Genomic DNA, 25,470 nt, shown 5'->3' on the forward strand with positions numbered 1-25,470 from the left:
CATAAAAAAAATGTATTTTATTAGCCATGTTCATTTTTTTCTCAAATATTCATTGAACAACATTTAAAATGTATTTGCGATTAGGTTGCCGTGAGGTTTTCATGTTCTACAACTTTCTTTATTAAAAATACCAACAAAAAAATTGTCTCTCTCTAATTGCGCTTTCCTAGGCTCGCTCCTTGCTCCTCCCGATTCAACGTCTCTCGGTATTCCAACAAAATTAGCTTGGCTGCTTATGAGTAAAGAAAAAAATTTTCTAAAAGATGACGCCTGACAAAAAAAAGAGCACTACACTGACACAAAAAAGTATATTGATGATTTCCATTTTGTCACATGCCCAAAAAAAGGTCACAAAAAGTACTTATTCTTACCACAAAAAAAAAGGAGGATGAAAACCCACATGAATGTTGAATTTGGTTTTCTTACGCGAGACGATCGACCAAATTTTAGGCGCCTTATGATTGATTCCTCCGAGTTATCCAATATCCGCAATATTCGTATATGTACCTATGTACATATGTACATACATATGTGTAAATCCACTTACAGACTAAGGCTACAGTTGGTTGAGAGTATTTTTGTTCGATTTAAAGTGATTCCGAGCTCCTCCCAGCCGGAGGCAAACGAACGGTCGGGAGCTTTAGCATACGTATGCATGTGTTATACGGATGTACATTCATGGTATATTGATTTAATAAACATTTCGTTCGCTTCTGTGTATATTTTGTTTGCTTATTCGGGAATCCTATTATCGGTATATTCGGGTATTGTTTTTAGAATTCTGTTTAGAATCGTAACGTTTGAGTGTTCAGCACAACCAAGCTGTAGGTTTAATCGAGTTCTTACTGTGTTTCGATTCGCCTTTCAAATACTTTTATTTAGCTTACGTTTTCTCTTAAAGCTAGTTTTTATTTTGAAAAAAAATTCTTTTAAGTGTACTAATTCGTTGACATTTTTTCTTCCGCACAAACTCTGGGGAAAGGGATCTTGTCTTCAAGAAATAAAAACGCTAATAAACTAAAAGAAAACTCAGTGTGCATGTTTCTGATGGTGAAAATGTTTATTAGATAATTTTTGTTGCTTATTTGTTGGTAATTATTGTATTTTGAAGCCAGATGTGGGACTGGGAAATAAAATTAGAAATAAATGGGGTTTCCAAAATTAAAATTTTGTGTGGACAAATTAAAAGTTTTCACATTCATAAGTTAATGCATACAAATATTGATAGGTGTAAACGAAAAAAAAACTTTAGATCGCATTTTCTACATTTGTGTCGTTTATGTTTTTCCCTTAATTTATGCACCTACACCGAAAAAATTATGAATGCTTTCTGCTTTCAGGGGGGAGAGCATGGCTGGCCAAGAAATATCATAATAAATTGAAACGAAAATCAAAAACAAACTTAAAACTAAGTACATGAAAATAAAAACAAAAAACAGTGCGGGATGATTAAATACAAAATTGGATAGTTCATATTTTATGCCTAGACCAGTTGTCTCAACCCCCCCACCCACAGGCGCTTAAGATTTTGAGTGCTTTTGTTTTCCTTCTATTTGCTTTTCCATTTCTACTCTCTGAATTTCTGTCTCTTCTGATTTTCCTTTTCGTCGGACTCTCTTATCACGTGGTTTCATTCATTCTTTTGCTTTCCTTCTTACAATGCTTGTTTTCGTTTTCGTTTTCGCTGCCACATGCTCAAGTCTTTTCATAAAATAAACTAAAAAAAAAGTGGATTTCACATCGATTATTATGTTATAAAAAAAAAGGAAGCGTTTCTTCTCTATAGCTATGAAAAAAATTGATATTATGTAATTTCGTGTGGGGAGATAGCGTCTCGTGCCGTTCCCCACTCAAAGTTCGCCCTCTGCTCGAGCCTATCTCTAGCTAAGTATTTCTCTTGTATTTTTGTTTTCGTTTATTATTAAACAGCCTGAAAACTTGAGCATGCGCAGCCGCCTTTCCAGTCCATTATGGTTACGGTATATATTGAATAGACAAAAAAATTGGATTATAAATAATGAAAAAAAAACAATATTTATAAGATAATCATATAGTATCTGGATTAACTTCAGCTATAAACATACACGAAATTCGTGTACGTTGTTGCGGCATAGTTCGCGCCAAAAAAATCAGTTTCAGACACGGAGAAAAAAAAACAGAGCTTATGTCTTCACGCCTACAAGTATGCTATGTAGTATTAGATATATAATTATATGTGTGTGTTTTTGTATATATATATATATGTATTCTTGTATATATTCTTTTTTTTTTGTATATTATTTATAATTATAAATATGTGACAAAAAATGTGTTTTCGTAGTTCTTTCTCTAGGTGTACGCAAAAAAAATGATCGCCTTTTTCTTCGATCTAGATCTCTCCATCTATATGTATATAATATAGTTATGTATTTCTTTTATATATACTTGTCTTGTCTTACAGCTAGTTACAAAAAGAAAAAAAAAGATTCATCCCAAAAAAAAGCACAAAAAGAAAAAAAAACGTACTACAACATATAAGTTCGAATGAGGAACATACACAAAAAAGGTATCGGGGTTTGAGAACATAAAATTTTGGGTTTCGTATCTATACGGATAAATGGTTTCAATGGACACTGCTACTACGATGATCCATAAAAGGGTTTCATATATAATTTTTTATATATTTTTTTTTCTTTTTTAATTAAACGTTTGAGGCTATGTACGCCAGAGGAAGCCAACATTGGATGTGTGATTGGCTGTGGTTGTCGCTGCCGTGGCTGCTGTTGTTGTTCCTTCAATTGTTGTTGGTGCTGATGTTGAATGGAAGCTGTTGCTGATGTGCAGTTGCTGCAGCTTGAGTGTTTGCTGCTGCAGCTCCTGTTCAGTGGTCGATATATTGAAGCTGAACTCATTTTGTGGCGAGCGACGACTGTGGCTGCCGTTGCTCTGATTGTTATGACTGCTGTTGCTGTTGCTGTTGTGTTGCTGTAGACCATTGCTGTCGTTGCTGCAGTTGGTTGGGCCTGTGCGACCCTGATTGTTGGTGTAACTGCTATTGTGGCCTGAGTTGCTGTGGCGCGCTAGACCACTGTTGCTGCTACTATTGTTGGTAAAGCTGTTGGTGAGTGACAGGCTATTCCCACTGTTGTTGGTGAAGCTGTTGCTAAGTGCCAGACCACTACTACTGTTGTTCGAGTAAGAGTTGTTGAGTGACAGAAGACTGTTGCTGTTGTTGGTGTTGTTGAGTCCCAGGGCATTCCCACTAATGTTGCTGTAACTGTTCTTTAGTGCCAGACCACTGGCACTGTTGTTGGTGTAGCTATTGTTGAGTGCCAGCCCACTTTTACTGCTATTAGTGTAAGTGCTGTTGAGTGCCAGGCCATTTCCACTGTTGTTGGAGTAACTATTGTTAAGTGTTAGTCCACCATTACTGCTGTTGCTGTAATTGTTGGCGAGTGGCAGTCCAGTACTATTGTTATTGGTGTAACTGTTGTTGTTCTGGTTACTACCGCTGTTGTTGTTGTATGTGTTGATTTGGTTTGTATTATTTCTGTGTAGCATTTCATTACTGCCACTGTTGGTTTGGGTGTTGGTGTGGCCGTTGTTTAGACTGCTACTACTGGAGGGCTGTTGATGCTTTTGCTGTTGTTGTTGTTGTTGACGGGATGAGTGTCCATTCAGCTGTGGCTGGTACGGTGGTGGTGATAGTAGTGGCTGTTGTGATTGCGGTTGCTGTAATTGCAGTTGTTGTTGAAGATAATTCAGGGCAGCGACTCCATTCTGTCGTATTACATCCAAATGATTGTTGGAGAGATTGTTATTGGATTGATTGAAGTTGTTGTTGTTGTTGTTGATTCCTCCATTCGGGCTCAAACTATGAGCAGCAGCAGTATTGCCCAGGCGTTGTATTTCTTGTTGTTGTTGATGATATTGTTGATGGTAGAGTAGCATATTGTTAATATTGGTGTTACTGTTGTTATTACTGTTGCTATTGCCAATCGCCTGCAGCTGATGTTGTTGTAGTTGCTGCTGCTGATGCGGTGTCAATTATAAGTAGGGATAATGGTACTTCCTACGGTACAGTCCGTCAAGCAAATCAGCAAAGTTGTCACCTAAATGTCCGATTCGGGAGATAGAAAAAGTTAGAGAAGACAAAAAAAAACATGCATTAGTATGATTCATTGGCATTGATGTACAGAGTTCTTAAATCATGCGTCTATTTGAAAAAGTTGATTGAAAAAAATATATTTGCATTTCTAGAAGTTTCAATTCGATTCTATCAGTAATTCCACTGTTCATTTCTGATCTGTGTCCTGTTCAGGACCTTCCCTGGCTGCCCTGACTGACTTACTTAACTACCTTATGGTGGAGGATCAATTAGATTTAGTAAGTTATATTTATGTATATAGAGAGAGTTTTGTTTGCCTTTTTCTCTCGTGTTTAGGGGGGTGTTGGGTTAGTGTTTTTTTGTTATTTTTTGTATTTGTTTGGTTTTGTTGCTTTCGGTTAACTTTAGAGATATTTGTAGTTTTGATTAAGCTGAAGTTTGATTGTTGGCTCTTCGATTGCGGTGTCAGTAATATAAATAGTTTTCATTATATTCCATTTCCATTTTCGATGCGTTTTGTATGCGTCAACACGATTAAAAAGTTTTCATAGTTTTTCATTTAACGTGCCATGTTTTTTCTTTTTCTTTCCATTAGGGTGAGGGATGGGATCGGACTTGGAGTGGTACTTGGAACTGGGTTTAGGGCGGGCTTTGGTGTATCATGTATGTATGTACATATATATATATGTATATGGATATATGGATGACTGACGCTATGATGGTCGTTCTATATAGATGTGTAGACATACATGTGACTGATATGTGACTGATATGTTGCATATATAGGGCGTACACATATACACATTACCCAAGTGCGGCCAAAGAACATAGCAAGCAAAACAAGTTCATATATAGTTGATATAACACATATAGGGGCAGGGTAGTTGTGGTTTTGATTTAGTTTACTTTTAGTTTGGGAAGAGAACTGAACATTTACAAACTGTGGGGACTCGGATGAATGATTCTTTGTTAGAGCAGACAAGGCAGACCATGAAGTAGGGCGACTAAGTAGGGCGATGTTTATAACAAAAACAAAAGTCTAAGCAACTCTTTGGACTGGGGTCTGCGTCTTCTAAGAGATCCCTGGGTGGAAGGTTAAGTAGTTGTGATGGGGAAGCGCAAGCAAACTAAGTTTTTGTTAGACAATATTATTGTTTTGAGGGCCAGCAGCGTAGCACATTTCCATTCTGGTTTAAATTGTTTATAATTTTTTGTTTTATGTGATTGAATTTGATTGGGGATTCGAATTGGTTCATCTAGAAGTACAATTTTTCGCAACTCTTCAATGGGAACTTTTTCAAATAACGCTCTACGCCGTTAGCACTTGCTCGACAGAACTCTGCAGCTGGAGCATGGGCCAAGGGCGATGAATTTTGTGTTAAAATTAAATCGATTGTTTTTTTTTTTTTTTTTTGAGAGAGTGAGATACGAGAGATAGATAGAGATAATTATAGTAGCTGTATGATGGCATGAGAGAAAGTAAAAAAAAAACATGGCACGCTTTCGAAAAAAAATAGCTTTTCTTCTTAAAATTTTTTAAGTTGATTTTTTTTATATACGAGTGTATGCATGAGAAACTTGAAAACTGAAATTGAATTTCGATTTCTTCTGTCTTCTTAATCGTGTGGGAGAGTATGGGTGTTTAGGGTGGTGTGTGTTTCCATGTGTGTGTGAGGGTGTGTCTTCTCTTCTTGAATAACTACTTATATAGATTAGACTTTCGACTAGATCTCATTCTTAAGTGCTCTCAAAAAAAAAAAAAAAAATACATTTATTATTATTTGATTTTGCTTTTCAGTGAAGCAAGTAATCTATGATAGATTATGATTAGGAATAGTATTAGAAATATATATATATATAAAAAAGGAATAATTACTATCGAGACCAAAGATAGCATCGCATATAGCATCGAATAATGAGCGTAATTTTTCCATAGCTCCGTCTATAATAAAAAAAATAAGAACGAAACGGAAAAAAATTGTACAACTTGGATTAGTTGCGGCGTAGATTGGTTTTTTTCTTTTTTTTGGGTTGGGGCTGGGGAAGAAGATAATTTTGGTTTTCTTTTTTTTTGTTTATAAATATTATTCAATTATGTGGATTTTTTTTTGTTTTTTTTTGTCAACAACAATCAATGAAAGTGAGTTGAATGGACCGCCGTTCCCTAGGCTCGGGGCTTACGGAATGGCGATCGGTTCGGGTTAGTGCTTTGAGTAGATCGATCGAGGTGGGGTAGAGTATCTACGGCAAGGAACAAACAAATGCGGTTACGGTGGGGCAAATAAATACTTTGGGTTTGGGGGCGTTCTAACTACTGGTTTAGCTTGGAAACGGCAACAGATTCAACTTGTAGGCGAAACAGGCGACCCAAGCTAAGGCAAACTAAAGCAAAACTAAAATGAAGCAATTCCCTAAACTGTCTTCGGTCGAGGGTGTCCTCTGTCCGAAGCCCTCGATGCCCTTGCATTGAGTATGGCGGAGTGTTGTCTGATTGGATATTCTTTTTGTGTGGGCTGCTCCTGCTCCCCTTCTGCAAGGACATCGATTCTGAGTTCAAAGTTGTTCAAATGGCTGCTTGCCAAAAAACGTTGCCTACTTTTTGGTTGACCCATACAAACACTGGAGTTCCTAGAGTTATTGTGGCGCCTACTCATGGTCACTGACAACTAAATAAATCTGCATTTCTTGGCTGAGAGTTTATGTTACGTTATAAAAATAAAAAACAGTTTCGAAGGCTGATGTCATGTCAATTTATGATTCCAATTTTGTTCATCCTCGAGAGCAAAAATTATAGTTCTGTTACTCGGATAGCTCGAAGGGTGGTACAGTCATGCTTTTCAAAAAGGAGGCAACGCATTTATCTCAGGCCAAACTAAAAGTCTGAAACATAACCCAACTCTTTCTTAATCTACCAACTAAAGATATGCCAAATATAGATACTAAAATAATAATATGCCGAAAGTAAAATTGTAGGTATGTAAGTACGTTCCAATTGGAAACTCATATTTCTTTTTGTATTTAAAACAACAACAAAAAAGCAAAGCAAACAAAAATTAATTTTATAAAAAATCAATCAGCAAGAAATCTACTAAAATTTCAAATGCGTTCTGCATAATTCTTAAACATATATTTATATGGAAAATACAGTATTAAATCCTTGGATCCACACCGAACACTGACAGGCACAATACAAAAAAAAAACTAAAAAAAAAAACCTTAAAACAATTTAGTTTTTATATGAGTAGTCAAAGGCGTCTTGAGCACTAGCAATATACAGAAAAAAAACGAAAAAAAAGGTTAGCTCGGCACACAGTTTTCACTTGGAAAAAAAATTGAATTGTAATGGTTCCTTTTCTCATAAGCATGAGGAAATACACTGGCAAAAAAAGTTTAAAAAAAGTTTTGTTTTTGTCTTAAATATTTAGTTTTTAGTTTCTATTTTGTTGACACTGAAACCGATTAAAGGGTGAGAAGTGTGTGGGCAGAGAGACAGCATTTGAATGTCTTGGTTTTTTTATTTTGAAGTTTCCTTTTAAAAAAAAAATTAATTGAACATCAATAAGTTTGCACATTAAAAAAAGACAAAAAAAACCATGTTTTGGCGATAGGGTCTTTTGATGGAGGAATGTAGGTAGGGTTCAAGGGGGTGTTTCGGGGGTGGTGTGCGATGGCAGCACCCCCTTATCGCTTGTTTGAGTGCGCGCATACTTACCATGCGCCACGCCTTCCTCACTTCTTTCTACTCAATTTCACAGTCTCTCTGCCTCTGTCTGTCTCTTGCGTGCCCTCGCTCTCGCATTGTCTCTTTCGCACCGCCTGGCTGCTGTGCCTGGGAACAACTGTAAACAGAAATCTGCACTCGCGCCACGCTCTCGTTCCATCTCATTCTGTGATCAGGCAAGGATTCGGAATCCCAACTCTCTCTCACAATCTCACAATCGCACACGCACACACACATACACAAACACACGCACATGCACGGGGCACGAGGCAAGGCAGATTACAAAGATCAAAGTAAAAGAAAAACAAACAAAAACACAAAAAAAATAGTGGGGAATCGAAAAAAAATATGGGTAGAAAAAACTTCCCGTTGTGGCATCGGGCGCTGCTTGCTTTGTGCTGCTTTCCAACACTGTTCTCTCTCGTGAGAATATTCACGAGATTTGCTTAAACTTGAAAAAAATTTGTAAAAAAAATGTCGGTTTTGTTTTGGTTTTTTCTTACGATTGTTTTGCGCTTCGCCTTTTTATTTTTTTCGCTTTCTCTGGTCACACTTTCGGCTTTAGTTTTTTTTTTAGCTTTTTTTGTTCTGTTTTGTTGCTTTTTAACGCACTACATACTAAATAATTATTAAAATTTAACGCTATTTATATAGAATAGATTTCATATAATCAAGGATATATTATATTATGTAAATCTATAAAGGTATTCATTTTTCCATTTTGTGTTTGGATTTTTTATGGTAAAACTTGGTGGACGAGTGGCCAGCAAAACAAAAACTAGATGCCTGTTGACGTATATTTTGGTTGTTGGTTCTCGATATTGTTGTTGTGGATGTTGTTATAGTTGGGGCTGATTTTCATGAGAAATTATAACCAAAAAAAATACGTGATTCGATACGATCTGTAGAGGTTTTAGAAGGGAAGGGTTGTTGAGAGGGAGAAGAGTTGATGCTCGGGCGACGCTTTGTATATTTTACTCCTTCTTTTTTTAGTTTTTCGTATTTAGTAATTTAAATTTTAAGATCAGTTCTGGTTGCTTTTTGTCTCCATCCATAATCAACTTGTTAGCACAGTCTTTTTGTGAACAGAAAAAAAATTATTCCAAAAAAATTGCACACTTTCTGCTTTATTCTTGGCGTTGGCGTACACCGCAAACTCCTTTTATAGAAATAATATTTCTCATTTATTTTTTATGCGTGTTTTTTGTTTGTTTTTTATTACATGTTTTTTGTTTTGTTGTTTTCTTTAGATTACGCAATGATTCAGTCCTTTGATGATTTGCCTTCGTTTATGCACATTTCATTATAGTTTCGGTTTTCAGCGTTCATATTTTAGTTATCTCGTTAAAAAAAATATATATAGTAAATCTAAATTGCTACGTGTCTTATGTGTGTCTGTTGGTTTCCTGTGTTTTTGTTGAAGTCTCTTACTCTTCTGGTGTTTGTTTCGACCTATTCACGTACTAATCTGCTAAAAACCGAAATTCATTTCGACTACGAGGCTGTGGAACAAAAAAAAACCTTGGAACTAGTTCGCGATGCACTGGAGCTAGTTCAGAAGATATGTCTTGAGTGTGTTTTTGGGTGTGTGTTGGAGTGTGTATGTGTGTGCGTAGAGGGTAGAATAGTTGTCAAATAAAAAAATAAGTATGAAATCTTCCGACATAAGTTGGCAATTAAATTTGGATAATTCTCGTAAAAAGTAAAATTGTTTTTCTTCTTTAAGGATTTTGTGAGTGTTTTTTTTTTTTTTTCTGCATTAATTTGTAATAAAACTAAACGAAATTTACAATTCAATCTGTGTGTTCTCCATAAATCTATATATATGTATATACATATATAGACGTATAGATGTAAGGGGTAAAGTAAATTGCAACATTCAATTGAATCTTTTACGTAGATACGACGAAAATAATTACAAGGTTAAAAACAAATTGAAACTAAGGATTTGTTGTTAGTGTTAAATGTGGTTTCTGTGGTTGTTGTTGCTGCTGATGTACTCTTTTTTGTTGTTGTTTATCAAAATACAAAAAAAAATAATAGGTGAATAAAAATCGGGAAATATAATAATCGAATCATAGAATAATAAATGGAACCCTTTTAACGATTTGTGTTTATCGTTGTCAGAGTATGTTTTTCATGTCGTTTTGTTTTTGTTTTGTTTGTTTGTGGGGGGATTGTGGTTTGGTGGTTGTGTTGGTGTTGGTGGTTCGGTTCATCCCTTCTTTGCTTTTTTAGATAAACTTTTGCGCATCGAAATAGGGATGCGTTTTTTGGAAGCGTTGCTGTGATTTTATTGATCTACCTCTGTGAACCATGTTGTTGAAGCCGGCCGCCATATGGGGCGGTGGTGGTGGTGGCGGCGGTGGTGCATTTGGCGCTGGCACGCCAATCTGTGACATGAAATGCGCCGCCTTCGCCTTGCCATGCTCCTCGGCCAGGCGCACGGACAGCGGCTGGGACCCGCCCTCGGGTATGACATTGTTCAGTGCCGAGATGGCCTCCTGTGCCTCCTCCCGTTTGTTATAGCTATATGATGATATATATTTATATATATGGAATCGGATCGGATCGGTTCGGTTCGGTTCGACATGGGGGAGCCATGAACATGCGCGTGGTAAAAGTATGTGGAAAAAGAAAAAGGAAAAGAAAAAAAGAGAAAGAGAACAACAATGAGAACGCTTTCAAAAACAAAAGTAGCTAAATGTTTAGGGTATGGCAATCAAATCTTCTCAGATCGATGTGGTGGTAGAGTAAGAACAAACGTCCAACTGGACGATAAAACTTACCGCACAAATGCCACGCCCCTCGGCCGACCCGTCAGCTTGTCACGCAAGATATTCTTCTGCACAATGGAACCGTATTTGCCAAAGATCGTGTCCAGCTGATCATCGGTGATGGTGCGCGGCAGATTGGTCACATACAGATTGGTATCCTTGATGGATTCACCGCCAGGACGAGCATAAGAAACCTGCAACAACAAACAGAATAAAGTTATTTTAAGCGAACCAAAGCAGGGAGGACTCCATCTGCTCACCTTTAGCCGCTTGTTGCGCACCGTAATGCCATTCAGCACTTTGATGGCGCGCTGTGAGTCCATTTCCGACGTGAAGTCCACGAAAGCATAACCAAAACTGTAGCCAGTCTGTAGAAAATGAGATGCAAGTAATTTTAAATATTAATTTTGTGAACAAATGTGGAGAGAGGGAAGGAAATCACTCACCTTATAGTCTCTCATGATTCTGCACGTGTTGATGGGTCCAATGGCTCTGAATAAGGCGTACAGCTCGCGATCAGTCATATCCTGGGGCAAGTAGTTCACAATCAGATTGGTGTTGCTGGATCGCTGATCGTGCATCATCATGTGGTCATCGCTGCCGCCGCTGCCCAGCGACAGTCCGCATAGATTGCTAAGCGAATTGTTGCTGGTCATTGGCAGCAGGTTGCACATATTGCCGCCAAGATTATTGGCACTGCCGCCATTGGCACCAATGCCAATGCCACCGCCGCCGGGAAACTCATTGTAACCGCGACGGGACGAGGAACTTGGAAATGAGAATTCTGTATCCTGTGGTGAGAACGCATAACGTGACTGGAATCAGATTAACCATACAAAGATATTCTAATGTTGAGAGAAGGCCTCATATCGCTGTCTTGGGGTTTGGTTTAGTTTAGTTTGGTTTGGTTTCGGTTTGGTTTTGGTTTGGTTGATCGTTTGATTAATTGATTGGATGGTTGATTGGTTGCGTTGGTCTGCTTTATTTATTCGGATACTTGTCGTTATAGGGCAGCACCAGCATTAGTACCAGCAAAAACAACAACACACACAACTGTGATCGGATTGATGGTTTGATTGAGGTTCGGGTTGATTGAGCAGGAAGCGGAACGAGGAACGTGAACGTTTTCAACGTCTTTGATTGAATAAAAGGTGGCAACTACGACAAAAGACTAACGGTAACAAATGCCATTTTTGTTTTCTTTTTCTTAACTTCATTCGTTTTTTGTTTTGTTTTGAATGCGTGCTTGAAATTCGAGTGCAGCAAATATCGTTATCAGAGGTATTATTTTGTTGTTGCTCTGGATAAAGCATTCTATTTGTGTAAGTCGAAACATTCGCTGGCTTCACTGTACTTCCGAGTGTTTTCTGTTGTTCTTCGGTCTGTTTGCGTGTCTGTGTGTGTGTGCATGTGTGTAACGGCATTCACAGGGTTGCAAAACCAAAAACAAAACATACTCATATTTTGTATTATTTTTGTCTGTTTTTTTTTAAGCTTCTTAGAAATGTTTTTATTTGTTTTTGTTTGTGTGGTGTGTGTCTTTCAGTGTTTCCACGAGGGTCGTTTCATTGCGAGACAGGGGAAATACAGTGCGTTGAAATGGTCTAAAACCAAAGGAACCAAAATATGCTGTGAGTATAATTAAGTGAAGTCTTAGAAATGCCAAACCCTTCATCTTTTCGTAGTTGAAATCTGGGCTTCATTTTTATGATTCTTGAAATTAGTTGCGATTTGAATTTGAACAATGGCAACGAATAAGATGAAAATATGCATTGTGGTCGGAGGAAGTCTTAACGGAAGCCGCAACTGTTGCGGAAACGGAAACGAAAGAGGCCACATTGCCAGGGTTGCTTTACCCTTGACTCTCATGCAAGTGTGTGTGTGTGTGTGTGAGTATTTTCTGTATTTTAACTTTATTTTGTCTTAGCATTTTGTTTATTTAAGAAAATAGTTGTTTGTGTTGTTGCTGTTCTTGTAGTTTCTTGGATATTTTTTATAGTTTATTTCTGTTTCTGTTGTTTAGGGTTTGTTGTTGTTTAAAAATGCAAACTTTAGTTTTTTTGTTTTTGTTTTTTTATCATAAACCAAAATGAAATTTATAGCATCCACAAATAAAATTGAGTTTATATTTATTTGTATTTTTTTATAGTGTTGGATTCTTGCTTGAAAATTCGTAATCAAAAGCGTGTGTCCCCAGAGCGTTCATGAGACAAACTCAATAACATACAACTATGGATAGTAATATAGATGGATAGATAGGGCATAAAATTTATATTATTATTATTATTATTATTGATGAGTATCGAAAGCGGTACAGAACAGAACAGGGAACAGGAATTGAGCAAGGCAGAGCTGCCATCGTGTCTCTGTCTCTAGTCTCTTTTCCTGTAACCTGTTCATCGTTCGTTCCGCTGATTGCTCACATGCAATGGAAATCGAAATTGAAATCGAATTTGTAGCACTAATAATAATTATAAATTTCAGGCAGAAAACAATTGTGTGATACTAACCATTCCAGATGGCAGTGAATGCGACATGCCAAATCCACGCCCACCGCTGCACGATTCGAATCGATTCGATGATGAGGGGGATAGAGAAAATATATATTAGCACTGGGAAATGATGGTGTTTTGTGGTTTGAAGGATTGCTTTGTTAAATATATAGTTTAAAATTATCAAAATTATATGTATAAAGCGCAATTTACTTTCTGTTTTTTTTTTTTTCTATTTTTCTAATATTGATAAATATCTTATAAAGATGAATGAGAAATGGTAGCTTCGGTATTGGGATGATGAAGTTGAATTGATTAAAACTAACTTAGCCTTACGTACTAACTTATGGGCAAACAACAATTGCGGGCAAGTACAGTCAGGAGGCAGACTGTTAGCTAACAGAGCTGCCAGCTGTTAGCTGACTTGACAGCATTTGCTGCTGCCGCTGCTACGTGGAAATCGACTTAAGGACTAAGCGGAGAAACTCCGCGAGAAGGCTTTGGAAAAGAGATTTTCAAAGAGCCATCCAACTTTCCCTAAACTCAAACTTGGCAAATCCCTCACAAAGAAGGATCCTGACAAGTTCAAGTCTTTCTGGGAAATTTGCAAAGCTCTTTGCCAATGATGAAGTACAAAAAAAAGAGAATTCACTATAAAAAAATATGATGTATTTTTCATGCACTTTCGATTCACCGAAAAAAAAAGAAAAAAATATGTATTCAATTTTGAATAGATGAATGTTGGAACCCCTTTTAAATCAATTCCAAAAATCGGACACAATTTCGTGGAAGCATTTTTCCAACACTTGTTGCACTTGAAAAAAAAGTTGGAAAAAAAATGTCAGATTCAATGGACTGAACTCAATCTTCATTGAAAGTGTTTGATTCACTTTTAGCACTTGAAAAAAATTGAAAAAAATGTGTTGCATGTACAATATGGTGTGTTGGGTTCTCGGACTGACCCTCTCCAACGGCGACGACATTCAGTTGTTGATTTTGGTGTGGTGTGGAACTGTGGTGTTGCTTTAATGTCTAAGTTAGGGCTAGGACCCGTACATTTTCCCTCAATTTTGAACTCTTTTTTTCATGGTATTTTTTTCTTATTTTGATGGATTTTTGTATTATTTTTTTAGATTTTTGATAAGTTTCTTAGATGCTTGTTACTTACAGGCGTTCGATGCGTCCCCGATTCAAGAACATTTTGTCACAGCCGACCCCCGCAATGCGATCAGTCAGCATACTCATTCAGAATCAGCCCTTCATCGAGCGATAACAAAAAATGCCTACTACATTGTATCTATCTAAGAGTTTCGTGTGTCTTTTCGCTTCTGCCGGAATCGAAATCGGTTCCGCGATTTGCTAGGGGGGCAAGCTGTTACTCCTGCAACTCCATAGCTGTGGAAAGAGATGTCTACACAAAATTAAATTCAGCTGCAGGACATCGTCGAGGACGGTGGTGTTGGTGGTTACGTAATTGCTGGATGTAGGGGTTTTAGTGGGGATTGTACGTGGTTGGAGTTTCATATGTGTTCTTTGTCTTGAGTTTCTGGAGGTTATTTTTACTTTCTTTCTTTGTGCCAAGGTGATTGCGATCCTTGTCAACTAAAAACAATGTAACAAAAAAAAAGAATGTGTCACAGAAAAAAATATGTAAAAAAATAGATTCCAAAACATTTTTTGGATCGGCAATGGCTCCACTTGCTGCAGCGGTTCTGCTGCTGCTGCTGGCGTCTGTTGAATGTTGATTGTTGACACTGTTGATTGATGTTCTGCTTTTGTTGTTGTATTTGTTGCTGATGCTGCTGCTTTTATGATTCAGCTGCTGCTGCTGATGCTGATGACCTTGAGCAAAATCTGCTCTTTAGGGCTTCACTATCTCTCTCCCACTGCTGCTGCTCCTGCACCCAAAAGGGCCGCTAGAGGCAGAGTGAGAGAGTATGCTTGCGCATTTTTGCGAAATAGAGATAGACAGATGGAGAGAGAGACAGAGGGGTTGGGCGGGAGCTCAAATTCGTCAGGTATGCATTGGGGTACATGTGTATGTATACGGGGGGAGGGTCACACTCTGTGTGTGTGTGTGTGTGTGTGTGCTACAATAACCACAACAACAACCGGCACTTACAACTAGTTTAAACGGTAAATGGGGGGGTCCCTCGCATGGTGGGTGAGTAAAAGGGATGACTATACAGAATACATAACTTAAGGCTACTGCAGCTGCTGCGCAGCGACTGCAACTGCGTTTGTGTGTGCGTGTCAAGGTCTTGACACAAATTCAACAGAGCACGTGGTGGGCCACAAAGGGGGGTTCGGTTCGGTTCGGTTTCCGCTATTCTGAATAATGTGCCGTTAAATTAAATGGGGCAAAAGCAGAAGAAGCTGCCCCAGCCCCAGCCACAGCCACAGCCAGTAGCCAGCACCATCCGTCTTTGTCGAGTAATAAAAAAGTCGAACTGTGACGCCACCATGCAGCTTCTAGTGCATCTCTCAGTGTGTGTGTGTGTGTGTGTGTGTGTGTGTGAGAGTATGTCAAAAGTTCAATGGCTGCTGCTGCTGCTGTTGCTGTTGTAGCTGTCCCCCCACCCTGTGGGACCACTTCTTTTATTTTTGAGGATAAGATGATATCATTCATCATAAAATATGGCACAACTGCAGTGGACTTCCAGGACCCCCTTCTACTGCTGGCCTTTGTACTTAATGCTTAACCTTAAGGCTTACATTCTAGGGAAGATCTGTATTTCGTATGCGGAAATGGTCAATGGGTGGTCAATGGGATATGCGGCGAGGCGAGAGAACCAAAACAAACCAAAGAAGAAAACTAAGCACGCAAAAAGAAAAGCCAAACGCAACGGTTAACACAAAACAAAAATTACTTTCAAGCAATAATAGTAGGGTGTGGGTAGAGAGAGAGAAAGAAAGACAACATTTACCGGTACATTGTGAGGCTGTTTGGGTAGCACAGGCCGCACGACGACGAGAACGTTTTTAGGCCGTTTCTATAATCCTCTTGCCACGAACAAATTATACCAACACATATACATCGATGGTATGTGTCGGTGTATCATATATATACATATACATATGTGTGTGTGTTTGTGTTTTGTTGTGTATGTGGGTGGGTAACGGCACTCGATGGCCGTTCCCCAAGTGTCGAGAGTGTGTGGGTGTGAGCGAGAGCGGACGCGTATCAAAGTGTCTTTTGAGTGCCAGACATGGCAGCGCTCTCCCCGCTCATCAACATTAAATGCAGTTTTGATCTCTTTCTTCCTTCTAGCGGTAATTTAATGTACACATATGTATATGTATACGAGTATACGAGTATTTGTATATTTATTTATGTGGAAGATTGCGTTTTCGTTGCCTTTCGTTTGATTTTTGTCGAGTTTCCTTTTAATGCATTTTTTCTTTTGGTTTTGTATTTGTATTGCTTTTGGTAATTTTATATATCACATTTAACTGTAAATACAGTTTTGGGAAGGAGAAGGGGCGAGGCGACGAGGACGCTGCAAGGAAACAAACAAACAAAACAAAAAACGACACACGGCATTGCGTGTCGGGTCGTTCACATTACATTCACGTTCACGTTGCGTTTCATTACGTTGTGGCATCAATGAGTTTACGTTACGTTATAGAAAACACGCAGACGATCAGCTGATTGTGTGCACGCCCCGCTGAGTGTATGAGTGAGCGCGCGCGCGCACGAATGTATGCAATGGAAATGGCAAAACGCAAAACGTAACATCTACAACGTGAGTGAGTGAGTGAGTGGAGTGGGTGAGAGCAAGATAGAGAGCGAATATCTAATGAAGAAAGAACAAAAAACAAAACAAAACAAACCAAGAAGCGGATCACTAAAGGTTGGATCTCTCGACTCTGTACACCTCCTGTCCTCTACTCTTTTTGTTGGCACAGATTTAGTTTGCTTTGTTGTTTTGGAAGACTTTCGGGTTGTAAATGGGTGTAGGGTTGATTGGGGTGTGTTGTGGCTTGCTTAATTAATTGATTTACTCATTATTTTCTGTACGATCTAGTACATGGATTAGTTGCTAATACTTATAGACTGCTGCTGCTGCTAGTTGTTGTTAAAATATTCCTTTTTAGTTGCTGTTGTGGTTATTGTTGTTCTCCTTTGCTACTTTTGTTTATTTTCTGCTCTGCTTCGCTCTGATTTAATCAAAGCCGAAGAGCGTTACACAAAATATATAATAGAAACTAATATGAGAACACATACAATACATACAACAAAAAAAAGCAAAGACTAAAAACATTGTGGTTTGGGGGGAAAGTGTGGAGACGGGGGCGGGGACATATTGTGCTTGGCGCCCAAGGTATATTCAAACAAGGCAATACATTCCCTCCACAGTTACCTGTTGGGTGTACGGATGTGCCTCACCCCATCTAAACACACCTTGAGCCGCCCTTGCACACACAGACATACCAATGCATACCGTTAGATTTGTTCCCACCAATATTCAAGCCTATACAAAAAAAAGAGAGGTAGTAATGGCCTCAACAGTTGCTGCAAAACAATTTGCTACAACTCGAATTTGTACTCGTAAAACTATTAAAAAAATTGAGAGATGGACTGAGAGTTGGGCAGAAAAAAATATGGGCAGAAAAAAATATGGGAAGAAAAAAATTGTGTGGACTTTTTGGTCCAGAGCTGGGTAGAAAAAAATGCGTCAATACTTTGTCCTCTCAAGTCTCGTTCGTGTGGGTCATGTACTTATGTAGGTGACTGTGTACGTAGTTTGTTCATTGGTTTTTGTGTGTCCGATGTTGGTTGTGGGATAAAAGGATTAGGATGTGGGTATTGGGATAGGTATAGGAGCAGGTTAAAGGCAATTCTTTGTGGGGATATCATGTGTTTTTTTTTTTTTTTTTTTTTAATGGAGGGTAAAAATTAAAGTAAAATCAATAGCGAAATGAAACGCATAAAAACTCAAGTTACAAAATTTACCTCGACTTGTTGTAACCGTATGGGGGATAACCACCGTTATTATTGTTACTACCCGGATTATTGTTGCCGTACATATCCTGAGTTTGTTTGGGGCACGAGTATTTTATTCAACAAAATACTCTGCGTGCTCTTCCTCTTTCTGTTTGTATATATAGTTATATATATACACGTTTATCGATAGCACTTCTATCGATCTATCAAAAAAAAATAACCGTTCACTTTGTTGTGATGGTTTGTGTGTGTGTGTGTCTGTGCGTGCGTGGGACGGGGGGGAGCGTCTCGAGTGGTCAAGTTGCTTTTGTCGTTCTCGCAGAATTTTAGTAGAGATTAAGAGAGAGCAGTTTGTTTCCTGCCTCTGGCGCTCAGCGCTCTCAGCTGGCCTGCTGCTGATGATGGATGGGTGCCGTTAGGTTGGTTGTTGTTTGCTTGTCAATCTCTCTCTCCCACTCTCTCTCTGCTACTTGATATATTTTTTTGGCGAACGAGCCCCACACACATACAAAAAAGAGAGTGAAGAAGACACTCTCTTCAATTGTTGTCGACTGGTGGTAGTTGTTGTTGTACGTCAGGTGCGGCTGCTGTTGTTGTTGTTGGTGTTGTCTTCTTCTGGCGTACGCTCTTTTATGTCTCTGTATTGTGGTCTGCCGTTCTTTCGTATCAGATTCTCTTGTAATTGCAATTTCTACGGCATTCTTTTCTCAGGCGCCACTCATATTTATATCGTTAACTGCTTCTAACGGCACTGTTACTTGTCTCCCTTCGTTTCTGTAACTGTTGTTGTTGTTTTTTTGTGGGCGCGCTCTCTCTCTGAAGTTGTTGTAGGTAGAGATGTTGATGGTGTTGTTGTTGTTGTTACTAAGTGATTGTAGAGTTTTCGAGATTCGATTTGTTTGATTAGTTAACCAACGATGGCCAATTGATGAATGGACGTGGGGAGTAGGATGTAGAGAGGTTATATTTCGGGTTAATGGGGATTTTTAAGGAGTTGTAAGCTGATTTCTAAAATAAAACACATGACGAAGACAAAGACGTGAGGTGTGTGCGCGCGATTTGTAGAGCATCGAAATATAATATGAATCGTAAAAAATATATTTATGTGTCTAACAATAATAATATGGCAAATGCAGTATATAATCCATACAAGTAAATAGTGTGCGTGTGTGTGTGCTCGTTTGCATTATTTAACCTAACAAACAATACAAATATTTGACAATTTTTTCACTTTTCCCTCACATAATAATAATAAATGTCTTAACCAACACTAAAGAATCAATTGCGCTTTTATACACTAATTTTAAGTTTTTTTCCAATGAGTAGAGAAGTGGAGAGACATACCTTGCCATCTTGAAATTATAATACGACGACCATGTGGTCGACAGGGAGGGGGTCACAGTTTCGAAACTAAAATCCATCATTGGGATTATCACACTTGCTTTACTCGAATGTGGAACACACGAAATCACAAAATCAGGACACAAGTTGGACTTGTCACGAGTGGAACTCGACTGAAGAGCACGGCCCAGGACATGATCTATTTAAGGATTGACCAACGATCGCTTGTCCCCGAAGCTGGGCGGTGGATCGCCCAGGTAGGTAGGTGGGTGGTAGGAGCAAGGTGCGCGTGCCAGGCGCGTGGGCGGCTACCTGCCTACCCTGCCACCCCTGCCATCAATCTACTAGGAAGTGTGCCAGGCGTACTTTCTTGGGTGGCCGGCTGCAAAAATACTTAGGGGCCAGATACAGATCCAGATCCTGGCAGGCAGGCAGATGTTTTCCCACTTCTTCTCGGAAGCTGGATGATTTCTATGCCAACTCGCATCAGCAAGGTGCTAACTTGGGTCGAGGCCGGGTGGGTGGAAAAAATCGAAAGGTGGAACTTGAAAGCAAGCTGCAAATTGTTTACTTGGAAGCAAGCTGCAATTTTTCAAGCAGATCTCCCGCTCTATCGATTCTAAGGAACATCACAAGAATCCAGGGGATTCTTTCTAATGAGAGTGTTGTTAATATATAAAATTCATTAGATCAATAAAGAATCATAAATCATAAATCACAAATCAGAGATCCGAGACATTCTGTGAATAATCAAAAAAAAAACCCAAAAACATTTATCTGCAGCCATCGAATCCCAGACGTGATCGAAATCTATAACGTTCCAATCAATTGATTGCTTCATTTCAAATAAACTATTCTATAATCCATCAATAATCCGTTGTCCTATTCATTAAACCATTAAATATCACTCGATCACCAGAATTAAGGCAGCTGCCCTCTGCCTGGACCTGGACCATCGGACACACAGGGCAGGGCAGGTGATATTTGACCTCCTCCGTCATATAAAAATGACAAGCTGCAAAAATTCTTTCAAATTACCAAGAACACAACAAGGCAAATATTTGCAGTTGCCAATTTTCAGTAGAAATATTAATTCCAGCCAAGGTGCTACCGACTAGTGTCACGGGAGAGCTCTACCGGAGTTCACTCTCAAAAAACCACGCTCTCAATTAATATAAGTGGGACACGACAAATGGAATAGTGTCTTCATGTGTTCTCATTTTCATGGATCACATGGATTACTTCTATGGAAAATTATACATTTGTTTCTTAAATAAAACAATTCTCTGATCGAAATCAGCTTTGCAATCAATTAATAATCGGATCCTGCTCCACAGGAGTACCAACTGTGCTTCTCTTGCAGCGGATAACCAAAGCGAGTAGCGCTAAAAGAGAGCGAGCAAGCAAACGAGAGAACTTTGCTTAATGGAAAACGAGGCCAGCCAGCAGCACAGCCTTGGGAGGGGAGAAGAGGGCATGGCGCGCTCGTTGGGTTGGAGTGGGAGAGGGAGGGGGCTAAATCGGTTTCGTTTGGACAACGACACACACACATACACACAGGAGAAGAAAAAGGGAAGGGTGGCCGGCAGGGCATCGTGTAATTGACATGACGGGTGGGGGTTTGCCCTCTCGCTTACGTACAGAACAAAGATTGCCAAAAAAATATACACAAACGGCACACAGGCCAAGGGAATGGTTGTATACACATGTACATACGTACATATGTATTTCCAGTGCGAATACACAGCAAACGAAGATGAAGAAAATGAGGAAATGGCCAAAGAAAAGCGTCACACTCCGGCTCCATCAACTCAGAACAGAGAGCGTCGTCGTTGCCATGTCGCAAAGAGGTAGAGAAACACAAAAGACAACAAAAAAAAAGTTAAAAAAGTAGGTCCCAGATTGAGCCAGAAAAAAAGAGGCATCTCAAGTGAAGAGGCAAGGGGGGAAAAGAAAAAAAAACAAGAGGAACATTACTGCAGATCTATCCTAGCTCCTTCTCCATTAACTTGGCGGTAACATTGCAAAAGCTTGCTCAAAGCCACAGAAATTAAGGCTTGCCTCCCTACACTGTGGCTTTAGTTCTCAACTTGAAGCTCACAGTGTAAGAAAATAAATAATTTTAGAGAGAACAAACGCATTGATTAACAGCAGGTTGGGCTCCAAATGTAGAGCACAGTTGTTTAAATATCTGCATGCATGTGTATATGGGTAACCTCTGCGTGCGCATATATTTATGGACGCCAGTGTACAACGCCAGCTGATAACAGTGAGGGGATAGTGAGGGTTGTAACATGAGAATGGTTGAAAAGAATAGCTGCATCCAATAGATTACCCCAATGATTTTCGATTATAGAGCTGCTGGAACCAGCTTGAAAGTTTGATGCGTACACTTTAAGATCTACAGATCAAATCGGCAGTTTCCGACTAACAAATCAGGGAAAAGTGTTACAAACCTGTCATCTAAATTATAAAGACATTATATAGTATCTGGTATTTTCAGATGTTAAATGAATACCAGGAACTGTTTCGCTAAAATGACAAAAACACATCCGAGTGTTGGCTGTCCAGCGGCGTACAGTGAAAACTGCACTGGTTGAACGAGGCACATTTGCAGGTTAAAACGGTGTAACGGCCTCTGCCTGTTACTGGTGGGGGATGGAAGGGGATTGCGGCACCATTTCAATATAATGGAAACGCCAAACGATCATTGGCTGCTTTAAAGGGGAATGGCCGTGAGAGAGGCAATGTGTAAAAAGTGTAGAAAGAGAGAAGCACAGCTAAACAGCAGTATCCGCAGCGGCAGCTGCTCTTCCACAGCCGCTCTCTCTCTCTCCCCGCCAGCTGCAACGAACGGCAGCTGAAGACTTTGAGCCAGAGAGAGAGAAAGAGAAACAAGAGCGAGATCAAATCCATCAAGAGTGTCGCTTGTCCTGGGCTTTACCTGCACCAAAGGGTATCCTTTCGCTCTCTCATATTTTGCACCTTTTCTTCAATGGAAAGTAGATCATAAAATTTGCAATCCTAAAGCCAAATCGACAGGCGCGTGTCGCCTCCCCTCACCAGTCTCAGGTCTCGCTAATGATGATCGGCACGCGTTATTTGACTTTGACTAAATCAATCACTGGATTTATTTTCACCTCCCTCTCTCTCTCACACTCTCTGATTTTAATTTCTTTGCTTTCAATTTATTGTAATTGGTTTGCTTTTCGTATGCATTGCATATGGCAGACATGCACGTCAAAGGTAAATTATTCCATATCTTATCCAGGCAGATACTCCCCACAAGACAGAAAAACCACAACACGTTGCTGCTACTGGGATAACAGCTGGCAATGCCGCCGCACAGTCGTGTACCGCACCGATGTGACAGCCGCAAACGGCAAACACGGAGACAGTTGCGTAGCGCAATATGGTGCTAGTCGTGCATGGCAGAATAAATAAACATCGATTTCACCCATTTTGGAAGAAAGTATGTACGTGTGTACATAAAATCGCTATTTAATTTTACAATTTATTCAAACCTAGAGACCGTGAAATATTGTAGAACAAAAAGATGGGTATGCATATTTGCAGCTATGAAGTATTGATGCACTTTATCTGGTACGAATGTAAAACTTGTATAAACCCCAAAACCCCTTCTTGACGACAGCATACAACAAAAGAAAGTCCCATGTTATGGATACAACGCATGATATATGGGTTCACAAACCGGAAATTGGTATACAGAATATGCATACGGTTTGGCTAGGTAGTCAGTCGGATGTGCAACGGAAACAAAATGTGTAAAATGCACCCCAAAGGGACGCTATCAAGGGACGACATTTCAGGTACACGGCTGTCACTCTCTGCCTAGACGCGACTGTATGCATGTGTTTTTGCTAAAGTCTGCATTCGCTTTGTCGTTTTCTGTGTACACCACCTTTGAGGGCAAAAAAGCTATGCTTAAATATGTATGCATAAGTAATGTTCTTAGCGATTCAAATGCACAACATAAATAAATACACTCGAACACACACACAACAATTACTAAACTTTTTTTGTTTGTGGCTGATGGCCAAGTTTTATCGAACTTACTGTTACTGCTTACCGCTTTCTGCTTTATTATTATGTATGTATTTATGTATCTTCCGCTTGTATGTTTTGGCTATGTACTACAAGCAACGGTTAACTAAATGAAAACAGTATGTGTTTGAGTTTGTACAACAACAAAAAAAGAAGAAAAACCAAGCGCATGAACTGAGAAAAACGTTGGGAAGTCGAGTAGAGTACAACGGAAGAGGGGAGAGCGGCGCGCGGGTTCAAAAAAGCCAGCCTCGCACACACACGCACGTAGGCACTCTTGAACACACATACACAGTGCTGGTTCACTCACACGTATTCGTCATCGAAGCCGCACACACACGAAAAGAAACAACAAAAAAAAAGAAAAGAAACAGCGGCGAGTAGCGGACGAGGACGTTTGTGTGAATGCCATTGAGTGTGTGCGGGGTTGTGTTTGTGTGTATGAGTGCTACGACGTTGCCATTTTTGCTGCTGTTGTTGCCTTTGCTGTGTTGTATTGCTGGGAAAAGCAAGTAACGCCTACCAAGGCTGAGTGGAATTTTACAGCATGGCACAATATTCCGGCCAAGCATTGTGCATGTAGAAGCCGCATGCCCACAAGAGTGGTACAGGTTTCACTCGACTACATCAATGGACACACCATCAAACGGCACACTTGCACATAACCGTTTTGTGTTGTTCGTTTTACCATTTTGCTCAATAACAAAAACTCAAACAACATCAAAAGTTTGGAATAAAAAAAACAACAAAAAATAAAACAAATACAGCGAGTAGCCGCGCACACACCGCCTACCCTTCTCTTCCACTCGCTAGCTCTTCTTCATAGTAAAGACATATGTACACACTCACACTCATGTATGACTGCGAGTGTATGCTTGTGTGAAAGATTCAACCAACAAAAAATATATTAAAAAAAAGAAAACTTGACGCTTGTACTAGATAGAATGCATAAATATACTACAACTACGCATGTGTTTGAAAATGGTGCACAAGAGGGACGATTTTCTGCGCATTATTCGTTTCGCATATTTCACAGTGTCTCTGCGTGTTTTCCATTATCATTATTTTCTCTTTTCGTTTCGTTTCTTCTCCTCTTCAGCTGCTTTTCATCATTATATACACTTCACGTCACGCTAGAAACCATTGCAGGGCTCTATATATACATGTGTTTTCGTGTCTGTGTGATGCGAGTGAGTGAGTGTATGTGTGTATTGTTTTTGGGGTTTTATTTCGCAGTCGGCACACACAACGTCTTTGTCTTGTTTTAATCAACTTTATTTGAGTTCACATACACTTTGATTTCAATTAATGTTGTAAATTACATTCTCTTTCTTGCTTGTATTCTTTAAACTTTGCAGAAAACAGGAGTATTACAAGGTGGAGCAAAAAAATTACCAGAAAAAAATTCACTGCGCGCGGCGCTACAACTTCCGCCAGTGTGACTGTGACTGCGGAACAGTGTGACGGCGGAATGAAACTGCGATAACATATACCGACAGTCCCTCGGAAATAGACCGAAATATACCCTTTCATTTTCAAAATATACTGTAAATATACCGTAAACTTTTTATTATTTTCCTCGACTTTGATGTTCTATTAGTTAATACTTGCTATTTAGAACTCTCAGCTTTAACAATGTAATTTTACTCAAATCATCATTCAATTCCCCACAAGATTGGCTGAAGTTCATGACTTATCTTTATTGGATGGATTGCAAAATAAGGTTTAAACTAAAAGGGTCAACAACAAAAAGCATAACAAGCCTTTTGACTATTTGTTGCCGATAGTATATAGTGTGGTATGGTAACTTGTGTACCCTATTTGCTAAACTTAATATGAAAATTCCATTTTACCAGCTCCTTTTAAATATTAACAATGACTTTGGCTTAGACTGGCATGCTTTAAACCTTTTCATATTTTTGCTATGCATTAACATATGTAATATATACCGATAAAGATACATTCTCGGTATCTATAATCTGCAAAATTTCGTTGAGATGGCTCACCAACACAGATGGAATGTTTTTGCATTGATTGGA

General features: G+C 39.1%; 1 protein-coding gene across 1 annotated transcript; it reads right to left on the reverse strand.

Annotated features, from left to right (window-relative positions):
* Positions 1-731: 731 nt before the first annotated feature.
* LOC117903109 (hybrid signal transduction histidine kinase M) lies at positions 732-24,900 on the reverse strand. Its single transcript, XM_034814935.1, is given in 8 exon segments — positions 732-4,091; positions 10,114-10,337; positions 10,598-10,779; positions 10,846-10,953; positions 11,032-11,400; positions 13,096-13,141; positions 18,035-18,889; positions 24,827-24,900. Coding segments are annotated over 7 exon segments (2,400 nt in total). The 5' UTR covers positions 18,109-18,889; positions 24,827-24,900; the 3' UTR covers positions 732-2,694.
* Positions 24,901-25,470: the final 570 nt, after the last annotated feature.

Source organism: Drosophila subobscura, chromosome A, assembly GCF_008121235.1.
Source record: "Drosophila subobscura isolate 14011-0131.10 chromosome A, UCBerk_Dsub_1.0, whole genome shotgun sequence".
Classification (NCBI taxonomy): Eukaryota; Metazoa; Arthropoda; class Insecta; order Diptera; family Drosophilidae; genus Drosophila; species Drosophila subobscura.